The 16,452-nt window shown below is 40.8% G+C and overlaps 1 protein-coding gene across 1 annotated transcript; it reads right to left on the reverse strand.

The window, feature by feature from the left end:
• Positions 1–7,117: 7,117 nt before the first annotated feature.
• LOC137180630 (deleted in malignant brain tumors 1 protein-like) lies at positions 7,118–15,300 on the reverse strand. The gene is made up of 14 exons (XM_067585992.1): positions 15,273–15,300; positions 15,019–15,107; positions 13,591–14,373; positions 13,026–13,463; positions 12,490–12,801; positions 11,797–12,208; positions 11,283–11,581; positions 10,618–11,055; positions 10,079–10,393; positions 9,414–9,851; positions 8,875–9,189; positions 8,210–8,647; positions 7,671–7,985; positions 7,118–7,437 (listed from the first exon to the last, which is right to left on the reverse strand). The coding sequence occupies exons 2-14, from the start codon at positions 15,092–15,094 to the stop codon at positions 7,118–7,120; spliced, it is 4,899 nt and encodes a 1,632-aa protein (XP_067442093.1). The 5' UTR covers positions 15,095–15,107; positions 15,273–15,300.
• Positions 15,301–16,452: the final 1,152 nt, after the last annotated feature.

Genomic DNA, 16,452 nt, shown 5'->3' on the forward strand with positions numbered 1-16,452 from the left:
CTGATATTTAAAAACTTGTTGAAAAGACCCCAGCTTACATCACTGACTATGTGTCCATATGCATCACAAGATGTGTAAAACAAAAAACAACTGCAGTGCAAATATTCACACCACACATAAATGTTAAGAAACTTTTCTTCTTCATGCTGCAATGACTCTACACACTTTTGTAGCAGTTCACCTTCTGCTTCATCTCCAACCAGCTAATGTTAATTTAGGATTTCACTTCTAAATTGTGATGACCATAGTAGCTAGCACTATGCTAGCTGTCTGGGTTTAACCCTGAACAACATGCATGTCTATATGGTTTTATAGACATGCACGTAGGTTTACAGAAAAAAATTAACTGTCATGGTTCTGTCACAGTCTGACTCTGTGTCCCAGCACCAGTCTACCACATGCTCTCAGACTTTTCTCCCTGTTTGTTAAGACTGGACTGAGTGGGAGAAGGACAGATGAGAGAGGTTGCAAATTATATTTAAGGACCACTTGAGATACTGTTGCTTGCGTCATTGAAGCTTGACAGATTTATTGGTTCATGTTTATGTCAACAGGAATGTATGTTTCTAATCGTTATAGTAAAGGTTCCTAGGTTGGCAATATAATGCTGAAGTTTATTTGCTGTGTTTGCTCAGTGTGACTTGTGCACTGATTGAAGATATATTTATGTAATTTTGAGACAGTTTGATGAATGATGATTTATATATGAAGAGGATTGTGCATGATTATGTAGCAGCATAGAGGGCTCTGTTTATAATTGATTCCACCTGGTGGCGGTCATTGGTTCAGCTTTATATAAAGGTGGCAGTCTTCACCTGCCTCTTCCTCTTGCGCTCCCCCATCGCGTCACTTCCGGTCCGGGAGTTTTGGTCTGTCAAAGCAGCACTGAGTGTGCCTCGCTGCGGTTATTTCGGGTAAATGCTGGTAGCCGTGCGGGTTTCTCTCTCTCTCCTCACTTTCCTGTGCCTGTGTTGGACGCTCTAAAGGGAACCCTCGTTAGCTGGCCGAGTCCACCGGTGGTGTAGACGGACATCACCACCAGCTGATTGGAGCCGCTGCTGTTTTGTCTCCGGTCCTTGTGTCTCCTGCTGTTTCGGCTGCTTGCTGTGTCTCCGCTGCTGCTCTGTGTGCACCTGCTGCTGCTGTGCTGGGTGGTGGTAGGCCGCCTTGCCGTTGACTCTAAACACCTGATTGGTTTTTAATTTAGTATTAACACCTGTCCCACCAGTAAGCCTCAGCCCCTGATTTTTTTTCTTGTTTTCCCCATCCTGCTTTTCCTTCCACACCTGCCCTGCATTCAGCCTCGTTAGTCCTGCTCTTTTCCCAGCGTTTTCCCAAGCCAATCAGCTTCTTTCTAGTTCTCTTGTTTCATCTCCTCATTCCCGTCACTTGAGTTTCTCTGTTCATCTCCCCACCTGCACCTCATCTCCTTGTTAGTTCAGTTAGTATTTCAGTCCTGTGTTTCAGTTCAGTTTTGTTGGATCCTTTGCTCTGTGTTGTTCACTTTTGTTCTGTTCTGTTCAGTTTTGCTTTGCCTGCACTTCCAAGTGTAAATATAGTTCTTCAGTTCCTGTGCCTGATGTGTCCTGGTTTTGGGTCCATCTACTGCTAACCCTAACAAACAACAAAAAATGATTGAGTCTTTACTCTGTGTGTTTCCACAGGCTCCTGCCTGGGTTTCTACTTTGTACCACAGTACATCATTATGCACTCTGACCCAGGAGCAGTTGCGGGTTGCCAGAGAATGGGCTCAAACCAGAGGGGAGTGTACTAAGAAGCAAGTTCAACTTACTCAGGCTTTCTTTGTGTTAGCTGGCTCGACAAACTCTAAACATGCGATCAGAGATAAGTGGTATCACAACAGTGGATATGAACTTTCTTTGCCAACCCAGGTTTTCTGCTTCAGGCTCTGTGCACGTCCCCATAAAAGGGGGCATTTTGCGTGTCATTGACTCTTTTTCCGCACAAATTGGAATGATCGCGTGCTGCCTACTTCAGTCGGGAGGAACAGATCATTATAACAGAGAGCTATGAATAATATAAATTATCACAGCAAAATGAAACACTGATGCTGCAAATAAGGTGAGAGATGAATGCTGGCAGAATTGCTGATCATGTAAATTTGTTAATTAAAACACTAATTCATTAATTTATTAATTATGTAATTAGTTTATATACTTATTTTACCAGTCGTACCTTCCACAACCAGAGCTCTTAAACTTTAAACTGATGCTGCAGATTTAAACATTATACTCAAGAAGTGCATTCAGGTCTGACTCTGTCCCATAATGAAGGATAAGTGGAAATCACTTTAGGTTTTGGCCAAATCAAAGTGAAATTAATATTATAGATTGAATATTATCTGTGATGAATACCAATAGACTAATTTCTTTCGTTCAAAGTATTTCTTCATTAGTTTTTTGTTATTTTTTTTAATTTGAAATACAGTTTTATATATGGTAACAAAATCCCATCCCGCAAGTAGCCCTAACCTCTTGCACCATTACAAATTTACCATATGACATATCAAATCAATGGTAAGTGTGATAAAAGACTAATCAATTTTCTAATCGGTGTTCTAATAGCTGCAGTACCAGCAGTGTTAAACGGACTTGGCCGCAAATCAGGTAGTTAGTGAAAGGGCAGCGCTTTTTATTGCCGATTTAAGCTGAAACTCGGAATATAACCTGCTCTGCACCAGGTTAAATTTGCAGCATAAGTTACCATGGTGATCTAGCCAGGTTAAAAGAGAGCCACCTTTGATATTGAAAACCTTGGCTTTAGTCTCAACATACCTCGCTAACCCACTAATCCCACGTCGTAGTACACCCCTCAGGCCTACTTGGAGTTTATCATGGCCACAAATAAGTTGAATAAGTAGAGGATGCTGGACCAAAGAAAAAGATATAAGGTCACCAAATAAAAGTGTGAGAGGAAGAGGATGAGACAGTAAACACAAGATAGGAAACCTCCATAAACCCTCACCTCAGTATGTAATTTCAAATGTATGGTGTCCAAACATTTGACAATATAAAAGAAAACCTACATTCACAAACAACACTGGCATCTTCAATGTCATGATCATGTAAGCCTTATGCCAACAGGTTGAAAGTGAAAAATAATATACATTGGCCAATCACAGATCATTTCATTGCTCTTGTTCGTTAAGACAAGCTGATGCAAATCTTTGTGAGCTCTGTCTTCTTATTGTACAATAATCATTTTTAATCTTCAACCCAGCAGACTTTGTGTATTATTTCATATGTGTGTTCAGAGTTTTAAGACAGTTTCCACAACACCCCACTGTCCTCAGTTAGAGATCTCTACTCAGCAGGAGTACTCAGCTGTTTCTTCCATTAGCCAGGCGAACCTGCCCCTCAACTGCTGTGCTGTTACCTCCTGTTGTTGTGGCTGAGATGTCAGATCACACATGAGCGATGGTGGAGTGATTTTTTTTTTTTTAATTTATTTTACTTTATTTTTATTTATTTTTGTATATTATCTTATGCTTTATCATGTATCCTCAAGACGTTTAGCTATTAATAAATGTCTTCATTTACCCTTAAAGTGGTTGATTGTTTCTTTGAGCTGCAGTAAACAGAGGTCACTGTTTGGGACAAGAACTTACATTTATGAGACTGATTCATTGATTAAATTGAAATCCAGGACCTTGCTGTGGGGCAACAGTGCTAACCACTGAGCCGCCATGCCATCAAGTATACTTGATGGTGCTAAAATGGAACTTTTTTAAGTATACTTTATATACTGCAAATGTACTACTTGTTTTATGTTTCCTCATTCTGTTCTTTGATTTACAGTACAACTGAAATACATTTATAGTGTAATGTAAATTGTACTTTGAGTGTACATAAAATCTATCATTAATAGATTACAAAAACATCTACATTAGTGTATTTACACATACTGCTTGAGCATTTCCAATATACTTTAAATGTACTTGAAAACTCCTAAAAATATAGCTGTCTTTAAAGTATACTATCAATGTGCTTAAATATACTCTACTGTGTTGCACTTATAATGTACATGAAATGTACTGAAATAGATTACAAGTATATTTACATTAGAATATTATACATATTGCTTGAGCATTTTCAGTACACTTTAAGTGTAAACTTGTGAAAAAGAGGTAGTAGTGTGCTAGAGGACTGTCTTGATCATATAAAACTAAAGAAAAATGCAGGTGCTCTTGAAGAAAAGGGTCATCACATAGAAGAAAAAAAAAACTTCAGGCACTCATGCGTGGAGCAGGAATAAAAAAAACTCTAAGATTAAGTTAAAAAGCCTTTATTTACAATAAAGTATAAGGGTGAACAAACAACAAGCAACCATTTTATAAATGTACTAAAATAGATTACAAGTACATTTACATTAGAATATTATACATTTTGCTTGAGCATTTCCAGTACTCTTTCGTGTGATTTAATATTCCTAACATATATTATAAGGTAGACTTTAAACTGTATTAACATGTACTTACATGTACTCTGCTCTGCTCTCCTCAATAAGGGCCAAAGTAAAGGAGTATTTCACTGTAAATATGAATTCAGTATCATCAATACAGATAGTATGGGAAATATTTAAGGTTACATGTAGGGGATGGATAATTAGTTACTTAACTGCTAAAAAGAGGGAGAAGAATGAGGGAAAATTCCCTAAAAGAAGAATTGAACAAGCTTGAAAAAAGACATATGAGGGAACCAGACAATCACATATTAAGGTACTCTGTGTTACTTTGCAGAGCACAATTGCAAGAAATAATGCATGAAGAAACCACATTCACATTGTTTAAACTTAGAAGAAAATATTTTGAGTCTGGTGAGAAGGCAGGCAAAATGCTGGCAATGAGACTAAGAAAAATAGAATCCAAACATTTAATATCAAATATTGTAATGAAGACTTATACAAGACCCAAAGTAAATTAATCACTGTTAAAACATATTATATGAAATTATATGAATCAGCGATTCATTCGATTTTAAAGGAAGCTCACAATTTTTTTTAGTAATATGTGTTTATCTTCGGTTGAAGAGACAGACAAAAAAGAACTTGAGGAATATATTACCGATGCAGAGGTAAAACTGGCCATAAAAGATTATATGCAAATGAGAAATTACAGACCTCTTAGTCTGCTTAACAATGACTGCAAGTTATTCACTAAAATACTTGCAATACGTCTTGAAAGAGTGGTGCACTCATTGGTCCATTTTGACTAAGCAGCATTTGTAAAAGGCCAGCATGCTTCAAGCAACATGAGAAGAATCTTTCATATAATGTACAGAGCTGCTTCACTTCAGCATCCAGCGGTAATGTTATCGCTTGATGCTGAAAAAGCATTCAACAGGATCGAATGGCCGTATTCATTTCATACTTAAGGAAAATACGGCTTTGGACCTATATGTATACAATGGATTAGGGCACTTTATTACAAACCACTTGCCTGTGTTAAAACAAACAGAATTGTGTCCTCATTCTTACTAGATATACAAGGCAAGGATGTCCAGTCTCACCAATAGATTTTTATCTTGGCATTGGAACCCCTGGCATGTGCTATTAGAGCTAACCAACAAATAAGTGGTATTACTTTACTGTATATGGGTATGATTTTTAAATAATTTTATATGCAGATGATATATTTGAACTCTTTCAAATCCAGCAATCTCAGTGCCACACTTATTTAAGCTCATAAATGAGTTTGTCAATCTTTTAGGATATAAAGTAAATTGGAACAAGAGGGAAGCGACTCTGCTCAACTGCATGACTGCTGGAGGGAAGACTCTTAGTAATAAGGAATGGGAAGGCCACAACGTTAAGAATCTAGGCCAAATTGTAAAGCAGGAGAGAATAATGAGGTTCAATGAGCTTAAAGCTAATTTCAACGTCAATTATCTGTGTTTTCTGAAATATCTACAGCTGAAATCTATAGTACAGAAACTCATATCTCAAGGTACCATACTGGCCTCAGATAAAGATACAGATAATAAATTGGAAGAGATTGTAAAAAATAGAGGCAGAAAGTAAACTTTACAGACTTATATCTCTCTCCTTCTGTAGTGGCATGGATAAAGTCAAATCACAATGGGAACGTGATCCAGGAAAACACCTACCACAACCTACCACAACAATAGGACTCTATTATGTGACATACAAATTACTCATCAAAATGTGTTAGATATAAACTTACACAGATGAAGATTTTATATCGAATATATATAACTCCACAGAAACTGAACAAAGGTAATCCTAATATGTCAGATCTATATTGGTATGGCTGTAGAGAGAGAGAGAGGATCCCTAATACATATGTTATGGCACTGTCCAGAAATAAGACAATTTTGGGAGTACAAAAAATGTTAAGTTCAATATTAAATGCGGATGTATCACTATGCCACAAAAAATGTGTTTGTTGGGAGTTAAAGTGGATGAATTGAAACACAACGCCTGAGAACATTGGCTTTCCTTTCTGTGAAAATGATCATTCTTATGAATTGGAAAGTAAGGAAATTAAACTGTTTTTGTTTGAAACAATGCCTAAGGACTTCATAGCACTGATGATGTTGGAACGTGCAGCCTCGGCCCTACAGGGGCTTTACGGAGGCAATGGCTTAGATAGACCATAGACACTTATAAAAGACAATATAAAGACATTTAAGTTAAGAAGTGTTTTGACTGTTCGGGATATAAAACCAGCACAACGAAATTGAAACTCGATCCTTGTAGGTAGAACGGAGAAGTCCTGTCAAGAAGGATTGGTGATGTAATGATTTCGTAAGAAAGTATGTTATATTTATTTGTTTTTGCTTTATGTCTGTAACTTCTAGCATACTGTCCTTGTGTTGTATATTTGTGTTGTTTGTTTTTGGTCTGTTTTTCTTTTGTAATTAAAATGTAAATAAAATGTTAAAAAAAAAAAAAAAAATCTTAAAAAAGAAGTACACCATATTTCAATTTTAAATTAAATGCGGTAAAAATATACTATTGAGTATTTCATGATAGCTTCAAATTAATATACTTTCAATCTATTTAAAATAAGTACATATTTATATAAATGTACTTGAAACATACTTTGCAATATATGCAATACAAGTATATTATTTTTTCAAATGGGTTCACAGACCACAGCAGCATCTTCACCATGACCGCAGTTGTGGACCCCAAATCCTTGATGTCCGCAGTCTGTTATCCAAGGTTCATTTCCTGAACAGATGACATCATCCAACCAGATGGGTCCACTGCCCTGTCCAAAAGCTGCACTTTGTAGTGCTGAACGAGCCTCGCCACAGCCCAGTTGTCTGCACACCACATTGGCGTCGTTCAGGTCCCAGGCATCGTCACACACTGTCCCCCACTGTCCTTCATGGTAGACCTCCACTCTGCCAGAGCAGCGGTTGTCAGAGTTGACCAGCCTCACTGAACCAGCTAACAGAAAAGCATACAACATAATAGTGTTGAAAGATGGGCTTCATGAAAAACAATGATATCTGTGAGAACGTAAAATACAATAAATGAAATAAAAGTGTAGTGTAAATCACATATATCATATTTCTGTAACAGATGGTGACTAAAATCCTAAATATAATACCATAGACAGGCTGTTACACAGCGAGACACAGGAAATGTTTACACAGAAAATTTCCTGTTTAAACATTTACCTTCACAAACAACACTGGCATCTTCAATGTGACCGCAGTTGTGGACCCCAAATCCTTGATGTCTGCAGTCTGTTATCGATGGTTCATTTCCTGAACAGCTGACATCATCCAACCAGATGGGTCCACTGCCCTGTCCAAAAGCTGCATTTTGTAGAGCTGAAAGAGCCTCGCCACAGCCCAGCTGTCTGCACACCACATTGGCGTCGTTCAGGTCCCAGGCATCGTCACACACTGTCCCCCACTGTCCTTCATGGTAGACCTCCACTCTGCCAGAGCAGCGGTTGTCAGAGTTGACCAGCCTCACTGGTGAACCAGCTAACAGAAAAGCATACAACATAATAGTGTTGAAAGATGGACTTCATGAAAACAATGATATCTGTGAGAAACCAAAAATAGAATCAATAAAATAAAAGTGAAGTGTAAATCACATATATCGTATTTCTGTAACAGATGGTGACTAAAATCCTAAATATAATACCATAGACAGGCTGTTACACAGCGAGATTTCATTGACTTTAGCTGCTCAAGTTTGTGTTTACCTTCACAGACTACACCAGCATCCTCATGGTGTCCACAGTTGTGAGATCCAATCCCTTGGTGTCTGCACTCGCTGAGCTCTGATTCGCTGCCTGTACACATGACATTATCCAACCAAATAGGCCCTTCGCCCTGTCCAAAGCGTGCATTTTGTGGTGCTGACAGGACCCTGCCACAGCCCAACTGTCTGCACACCACTTGAGCATCAGTCAGGTCCCAGGCATCGTCACATACTGTGCCCCACTGTCCTCGGTGGAAGATCTCGACTCTACCAGAGCAGGAACTGTTTCCATCAGCCAGGCGGACCTGCCCCTCAACTGCTGTGCTGTTACCTGCTGTTGTTACGTCCGTGATGTCAGATGTCACCTGAGCGATGGTGGAGCTTTGTGGTCTTGGATCAGGTGTGGTTGGTAAATTTGTGCTGTTGAGTTCTGGTTGAACTAAAAGAAAAGTCTCTGTGAACTCACAAGACAACAACAGCCTGCACTGTTATCAGCATTAATAAGTAAAAAGCCCCCTGTCTTTATCATAGGTCAACATGATTGGTTTATCACTGGGCACCAAGTGTTGACTTATTGTGCTACAAAGCAAAATATATTTTGTGTGGTAAAAAGTGAAACTTATTGATGAGGAAATTTCTTGTTTAATGTAAGCAATAAACATTTACCATAACAAACAACACTGGCATCTTCAATGTGACCGCAGTTGTGGACCCCAAATCCTTGATGTCTGCAGTCTGTTATCGATGGTTCATTTCCTGAACAGCTGACATCATCCAACCAGATGGGTCCACTGCCCTGTCCAAAAGCTGCATTTTGTAGAGCTGAAAGAGCCTCGCCACAGCCCAGCTGTCTGCACACCACATTGGCGTCGTTCAGGTCCCAGGCATCGTCACACACTGTCCCCCACTGTCCTTCATGGTAGACCTCCACTCTGCCAGAGCAGCGGTTGTCAGAGTTGACCAGCCTCACTGGTGAACCAGCTAACAGAAAAGCATACAACATAATAGTGTTGAAAGATGGACTTCATGAAAACAATGATATCTGTGAGAAACCAAAAATAGAATCAATAAAATAAAAGTGAAGTGTAAATCACATATATAATATTTCTGTAACAGATGGTGACTAAAATCCTAAATATAATACCATAGACAGGCTGTTACACAGCGAGATTTCATTGACTTTAGCTGCTCAAGTTTGTGTTTACCTTCACAGACTACACCAGCATCCTCACGGTGTCCACAGTTGTGAGATCCAATCCCTTGGTGTCTGCACTCGCTGAGCTCTGATTCGCTGCCTGTACACATGACATTATCCAACCAAATAGGCCCTTCGCCCTGTCCAAAGCGTGCATTTTGTGGTGCTGACAGGACCCTGCCACAGCCCAACTGTCTGCACACCACTTGAGCGTCAGTCAGGTCCCAGGCATCGTCACATACTGTGCCCCACTGTCCTCGGTGGAAGATCTCGACTCTACCAGAGCAGGAACTGTTTCCATCAGCCAGGCGGACCTGCCCCTCAACTGCTGTGCTGTTACCTGCTGTTGTTACGTCCGTGATGTCAGATGTCACCTGAGCGATGGTGGAGCTTTGTGGTCTTGGATCAGGTGTGGTTGGTAAATTTGTGCTGTTGAGTTCTGGTTGAACTAAAAGAAAAGTCTCTGTGAACTCACAAGACAACAACAGCCTGTACTGTTATCAGCATTAATAAGTAAAAAGCCCCCTGTCTTTATCATAGGTCAACATGATTGGTTTATCACTGGGCACCAAGTGTTGACTTATTGTGCTACAAAGCAAAATATATTTTGTGTGGTAAAAAGTGAAACTTATTGATGAGGAAATTTCTTGTTTAATGTAAGCAATAAACATTTACCATAACAAACAACACTGGCATCTTCAATGTGACCGCAGTTGTGGACCCCAAATCCTTGATGTCTGCAGTCTGTTATCGATGGTTCATTTCCTGAACAGCTGACATCATCCAACCAGATGGGTCCACTGCCCTGTCCAAAAGCTGCATTTTGTAGAGCTGAAAGAGCCTCGCCACAGCCCAGCTGTCTGCACACCACATTGGCGTCGTTCAGGTCCCAGGCATCGTCACACACTGTCCCCCACTGTCCTTCATGGTAGACCTCCACTCTGCCAGAGCAGCGGTTGTCAGAGTTGACCAGCCTCACTGGTGAACCAGCTAACAGAAAAGCATACAACATAATAGTGTTGAAAGATGGACTTCATGAAAACAATGATATCTGTGAGAAACCAAAAATAGAATCAATAAAATAAAAGTGAAGTGTAAATCACATATATCATATTTCTGTAACAGATGGTGACTAAAATCCTAAATATAATACCATAGACAGGCTGTTACACAGCGAGATTTCATTGACTTTAGCTGCTCAAGTTTGTGTTTACCTTCACAGACTACACCAGCATCCTCATGGTGTCCACAGTTGTGAGATCCAATCCCTTGGTGTCTGCACTCGCTGAGCTCTGATTCGCTGCCTGTACACATGACATTATCCAACCAAATAGGCCCTTCGCCCTGTCCAAAGCGTGCATTTTGTGGTGCTGACAGGACCCTGCCACAGCCCAACTGTCTGCACACCACTTGAGCATCAGTCAGGTCCCAGGCATCGTCACATACTGTGCCCCACTGTCCTCGGTGGAAGATCTCGACTCTACCAGAGCAGGAACTGTTTCCATCAGCCAGGCGGACCTGCCCCTCAACTGCTGTGCTGTTACCTGCTGTTGTTACGTCCGTGATGTCAGATGTCACCTGAGCGATGGTGGAGCTTTGTGGTCTTGGATCAGGTGTGGTTGGTAAATTTGTGCTGTTGAGTTCTGGTTGAACTAAAAGAAAAGTCTCTGTGAACTCACAAGACAACAACAGCCTGCACTGTTATCAGCATTAATAAGTAAAAAGCCCCCTGTCTTTATCATAGGTCAACATGATTGGTTTATCACTGGGCACCAAGTGTTGACTTATTGTGCTACAAAGCAAAATATATTTTGTGTGGTAAAAAGTGAAACTTATTGATGAGGAAATTTCTTGTTTAATGTAAGCAATAAACATTTACCATAACAAACAACACTGGCATCTTCAATGTGACCGCAGTTGTGGACCCCAAATCCTTGATGTCTGCAGTCTGTTATCGATGGTTCATTTCCTGAACAGCTGACATCATCCAACCAGATGGGTCCACTGCCCTGTCCAAAAGCTGCATTTTGTAGAGCTGAAAGAGCCTCGCCACAGCCCAGCTGTCTGCACACCACATTGGCGTCGTTCAGGTCCCAGGCATCGTCACACACTGTCCCCCACTGTCCTTCATGGTAGACCTCCACTCTGCCAGAGCAGCGGTTGTCAGAGTTGACCAGCCTCACTGGTGAACCAGCTAACAGAAAAGCATACAACATAATAGTGTTGAAAGATGGACTTCATGAAAACAATGATATCTGTGAGAAACCAAAAATAGAATCAATAAAATAAAAGTGAAGTGTAAATCACATATATCATATTTCTGTAACAGATGGTGACTAAAATCCTAAATATAATACCATAGACAGGCTGTTACACAGCGAGATTTCATTGACTTTAGCTGCTCAAGTTTGTGTTTACCTTCACAGACTACACCAGCATCCTCATGGTGTCCACAGTTGTGAGATCCAATCCCTTGGTGTCTGCACTCGCTGAGCTCTGATTCGCTGCCTGTACACATGACATTATCCAACCAAATAGGCCCTTCGCCCTGTCCAAAGCGTGCATTTTGTGGTGCTGACAGGACCCTGCCACAGCCCAACTGTCTGCACACCACTTGAGCATCAGTCAGGTCCCAGGCATCGTCACATACTGTGCCCCACTGTCCTCGGTGGAAGATCTCGACTCTACCAGAGCAGGAACTGTTTCCATCAGCCAGGCGGACCTGCCCCTCAACTGCTGTGCTGTTACCTGCTGTTGTTACGTCCGTGATGTCAGATGTCACCTGAGCGATGGTGGAGCTTTGTGGTCTTGGATCAGGTGTGGTTGGTAAATTTGTGCTGTTGAGTTCTGGTTGAACTAAAAGAAAAGTCTCTGTGAACTCACAAGACAACAACAGCCTGCACTGTTATCAGCATTAATAAGTAAAAAGCCCCCTGTCTTTATCATAGGTCAACATGATTGGTTTATCACTGGGCACCAAGTGTTGACTTATTGTGCTACAAAGCAAAATATATTTTGTGTGGTAAAAAGTGAAACTTATTGATGAGGAAATTTCTTGTTTAATGTAAGCAATAAACATTTACCATAACAAACAACACTGGCATCTTCAATGTGACCGCAGTTGTGGACCCCAAATCCTTGATGTCTGCAGTCTGTTATCGATGGTTCATTTCCTGAACAGCTGACATCATCCAACCAGATGGGTCCACTGCCCTGTCCAAAAGCTGCATTTTGTAGAGCTGAAAGAGCCTCGCCACAGCCCAGCTGTCTGCACACCACATTGGCGTCGTTCAGGTCCCAGGCATCGTCACACACTGTCCCCCACTGTCCTTCATGGTAGACCTCCACTCTGCCAGAGCAGCGGTTGTCAGAGTTGACCAGCCTCACTGGTGAACCAGCTAACAGAAAAGCATACAACATAATAGTGTTGAAAGATGGACTTCATGAAAACAATGATATCTGTGAGAAACCAAAAATAGAATCAATAAAATAAAAGTGAAGTGTAAATCACATATATCATATTTCTGTAACAGATGGTGACTAAAATCCTAAATATAATACCATAGACAGGCTGTTACACAGCGAGATTTCATTGACTTTAGCTGCTCAAGTTTGTGTTTACCTTCACAGACTACACCAGCATCCTCATGGTGTCCACAGTTGTGAGATCCAATCCCTTGGTGTCTGCACTCGCTGAGCTCTGATTCGCTGCCTGTACACATGACATTATCCAACCAAATAGGCCCTTCGCCCTGTCCAAAGCGTGCATTTTGTGGTGCTGACAGGACCCTGCCACAGCCCAACTGTCTGCACACCACTTGAGCATCAGTCAGGTCCCAGGCATCGTCACATACTGTGCCCCACTGTCCTCGGTGGAAGATCTCGACTCTACCAGAGCAGGAACTGTTTCCATCAGCCAGGCGGACCTGCCCCTCAACTGCTGTGCTGTTACCTGCTGTTGTTACGTCCGTGATGTCAGATGTCACCTGAGCAATGGTGGAGCTTTGTGGTCTTGGATCAGGTGTGGTTGAAGCAACTGCAGGTTCTGTTCTGTTAACCTCTGTTAACAACAGAGAACAATGAAAAAAATGTTCATGAAAAATGTTCATAAGACATTAAATCCATGGTTTAGGTGAGCAAATTTAATTTTTTGTATCACTGTAAAGATGTTTCAAATAGACCAATACCTGTGCAGTATGCAAGATTGCATCCTATTGGCTTCACAAGTTTGTAGACATAATAGTTTTCATAACAGAGCTTGACCTGTATGACGTGTGAGCGAAAAGTGCAGCAGCTGCCTCTCCAGGCACCACACACATTGCGATTTACAATTTCCTTTGACTGTGTGGGATGAGGTTCTGTTATCCACAGAGGAGCATCGGTTCCACAACTTTGCTCAGCTACGCAACTCTCTGGAATATGAGCATTGGTTTGCCCCAGGAACAGGCGATACCAGCCTTGCCAATTAACATTTATGTCACAGTGTAGGATCGGATTCATTGTATTATTAGTTGAACGCCACTCATCATCCAGTACAGTGTAGTTGTCACAGGGGTCGGCACAGTCATGCCCATTATTTCCGATGCAGTCCATGCCTATAGGACAAACATTGTCTCCACAGTTGAACTGGACAGACTGGGAAGAGGGGCCTGATCTGGTGCTGGAGGAAGGCTCCATGCATTCAAAGGAGCCTGGTGTGTTTTGGCAAACCTGAGGTGGAGCACAGGGCGAGTCTGGGAGGGAGCACTCGTCAGTGTCCACACAGCCGCTGTCTGGCGACCAGTGATAACCTTGGCTACAGCAAGAAGAGTCACTGCAGAGTTTTGTGCTGTAACAGGTGAGACCATCGCCTACATAACCATCTTTACAGACACAAGAGAGCGCCTGACTGGCAAAGGTGTCGCCTCTTTCTCGTGACTCCTGGCAGGTGGCTTCATCATGACACAAATCACAACTGGAGACAAGTGTCCCTGTGAAAAGCAGAGAGATAGTGTGATGCAGGCTGTTACTTATTTTCAGCAGCTTTTCTGAATGAAACAGTGAAAGTAAAGCTATTACATTCAAGCGACATAAATACTTTTTAATTAGGCAGTCTATGTGTAAAGTCACACTGATTTATGAAGGTCTTTTCAAATCTCCTCAGAGTAATATCTGTAGAAATAAATTGAAGCTAAGAGTGTGATTGCCAGCTTTTACATCTGGATTAGATATCCGTATTTTAACAATATTATTATCGCATTACTATGTTCTTATATACTGGATGTGAGGTTTTATTTTTATTATTATTATTATTATTATTATTATTATTATTATTATTATTATTATTATTATTATTATTATTATTATTATTATTATTGTTATTTATGAGAGTAGAATCTGTGTAATCCATCCCGATATATATGATGTCGGCAGTTATGATTTATGTGTGGGGAGGCAAATTCAATGCATCAATTGATTAAAGTCTTTCAATAGAAGTTCATTCATGTGTGACACAAAAGGGGGGGAAATGTACCAAATCTATTTAAATTTCCAAAAATCAAAAGGGAAAAAGCAATTACACAGTGAATATGTGTCATAATGTGTAACCCAAGATGATGAGATGTCAGATGGTTTACCTGAAGTGCTTCCTGTAATAATCTGCAAAATTAAGATCAACAATAAACCCCCAGGCACCCCCATTCTGGACAACATCCAGGACACAAACCTGTTAAAAAAGACAACAAAGATGTCTTGATAAACCCCAGAAAACTGCACAATATGCCGACTTGGTGAAATGACAAATTCAATACAAATGTACAATCTTAAGACTATATTTTCAAATTATGCTGCTGTGCATAACATTCATTACTTTGCCAGTGTTTGTACATACCTTGGAGAGACTGTGCTTTAAACCAGGAAAAAGTTGAAAGTGTAAATCTCCCAGTGAGTGAGACTGTGAGAATTTATAGGCCTGTGTTAGTGCTCAAAGGACCATACCTACCACTCATTGGTGAAGCACTTCAATGGGTCATTGACAGCACTGATTCATATCTCATAAAACAATTACTTATTAATGAAAAGTAATATAATAAATATAGCCGCAAACATCACGTGGGTCAAAGCACATAATGACACATTTGTGTTGTACACCTTTCAAACCACAAGAGTTTACAACAGATGGGCAGAAACAGGAGGATGCACACATCTTGGAACCAGGCTGGATTCAAATCCATGACCTTATAGTTTCAGGGCATGTGTTTAGACCACTAGACCATCAGGACAACACAGATGTCACTGACAGCAGTTGACAATAAACATTAACTTAATTCTGCATATAATTAGTAAAGTACTGCATTGAAGTCAATGAGAGTGAATAACTTAATGGTCTGTAACGCTTAACCGTGATGAAATATTTTGCTGGTGATCAGTACATCATGGTGATTTTGTAAAATGGAGAGTCATTATAGCAACCTCTAATGCCTTTAACTCCCCGTGTACAGCAGAGTGTGTCAGAGGCTGAGAGAGGAGGAGTGACAACTAGCACAGGCTCCCCCCGGTATTGAACCCCAGGCCATGTGGTTCATAATCAGCATTTTAATCCCGATGGGAAGGTCTATGGGACTTAATACTTATATTTACAAATAAATGTCCACCTTTATGAGCCAGTCTTTGAGGTCTTTGATGGTCTTTTTGATGGAAGTAGAGTCTTTAAGGTGTCAAAGATCTTTCCCAGACTCCTCACCAGCTGCTTGCTAATGGATGGAATGGAATGGAATGGAATGTGAAGCAGAACTTGTCCACTTCCTGCCCCTTTTTCAGCACCAATGACCTAGACTTGCTGGGTTTGAAACTCATCCTTGCCCATGTAATGAGCTTCTCTGGGCCTTGGAGGATCCATCTGGTGCCAGATACTGATGTTGTTGTGATGGTGAGATTTCTCATGAAGGCCCTGATTGGAGGTTGTTGCACACCAGACTTCGTCTTGGGGCCTCTGCATTCCACCTCTGCAGATTTTACAATCATGTTTATAGCCAGGGCGAAAAAGGGTTACGGAGATGGTACAGCCTGTT

This window comes from Thunnus thynnus, chromosome 3 (genome assembly GCF_963924715.1).
Source record: "Thunnus thynnus chromosome 3, fThuThy2.1, whole genome shotgun sequence".
Taxonomy (NCBI): Eukaryota; Metazoa; Chordata; class Actinopteri; order Scombriformes; family Scombridae; genus Thunnus; species Thunnus thynnus.

Coding starts and splice junctions, on each gene's coding strand:
- LOC137180630 (XM_067585992.1), bottom strand. CDS start 15,094: ATGTTGTCCAGAATGGGGGTGCCTGGGGGTTTATTGTTGATCTTAATT. Junction 11,582..11,796: donor CACAAACTTGAGCAGCTAAA/GTCAATGAAATC, acceptor TTCACCAGTGAG/GCTGGTCAACTCTGACAACC. Junction 9,852..10,078: donor TGCCAGTGTTGTTTGTTATG/GTAAATGTTTAT, acceptor CTTTTCTTTTAG/TTCAACCAGAACTCAACAGC.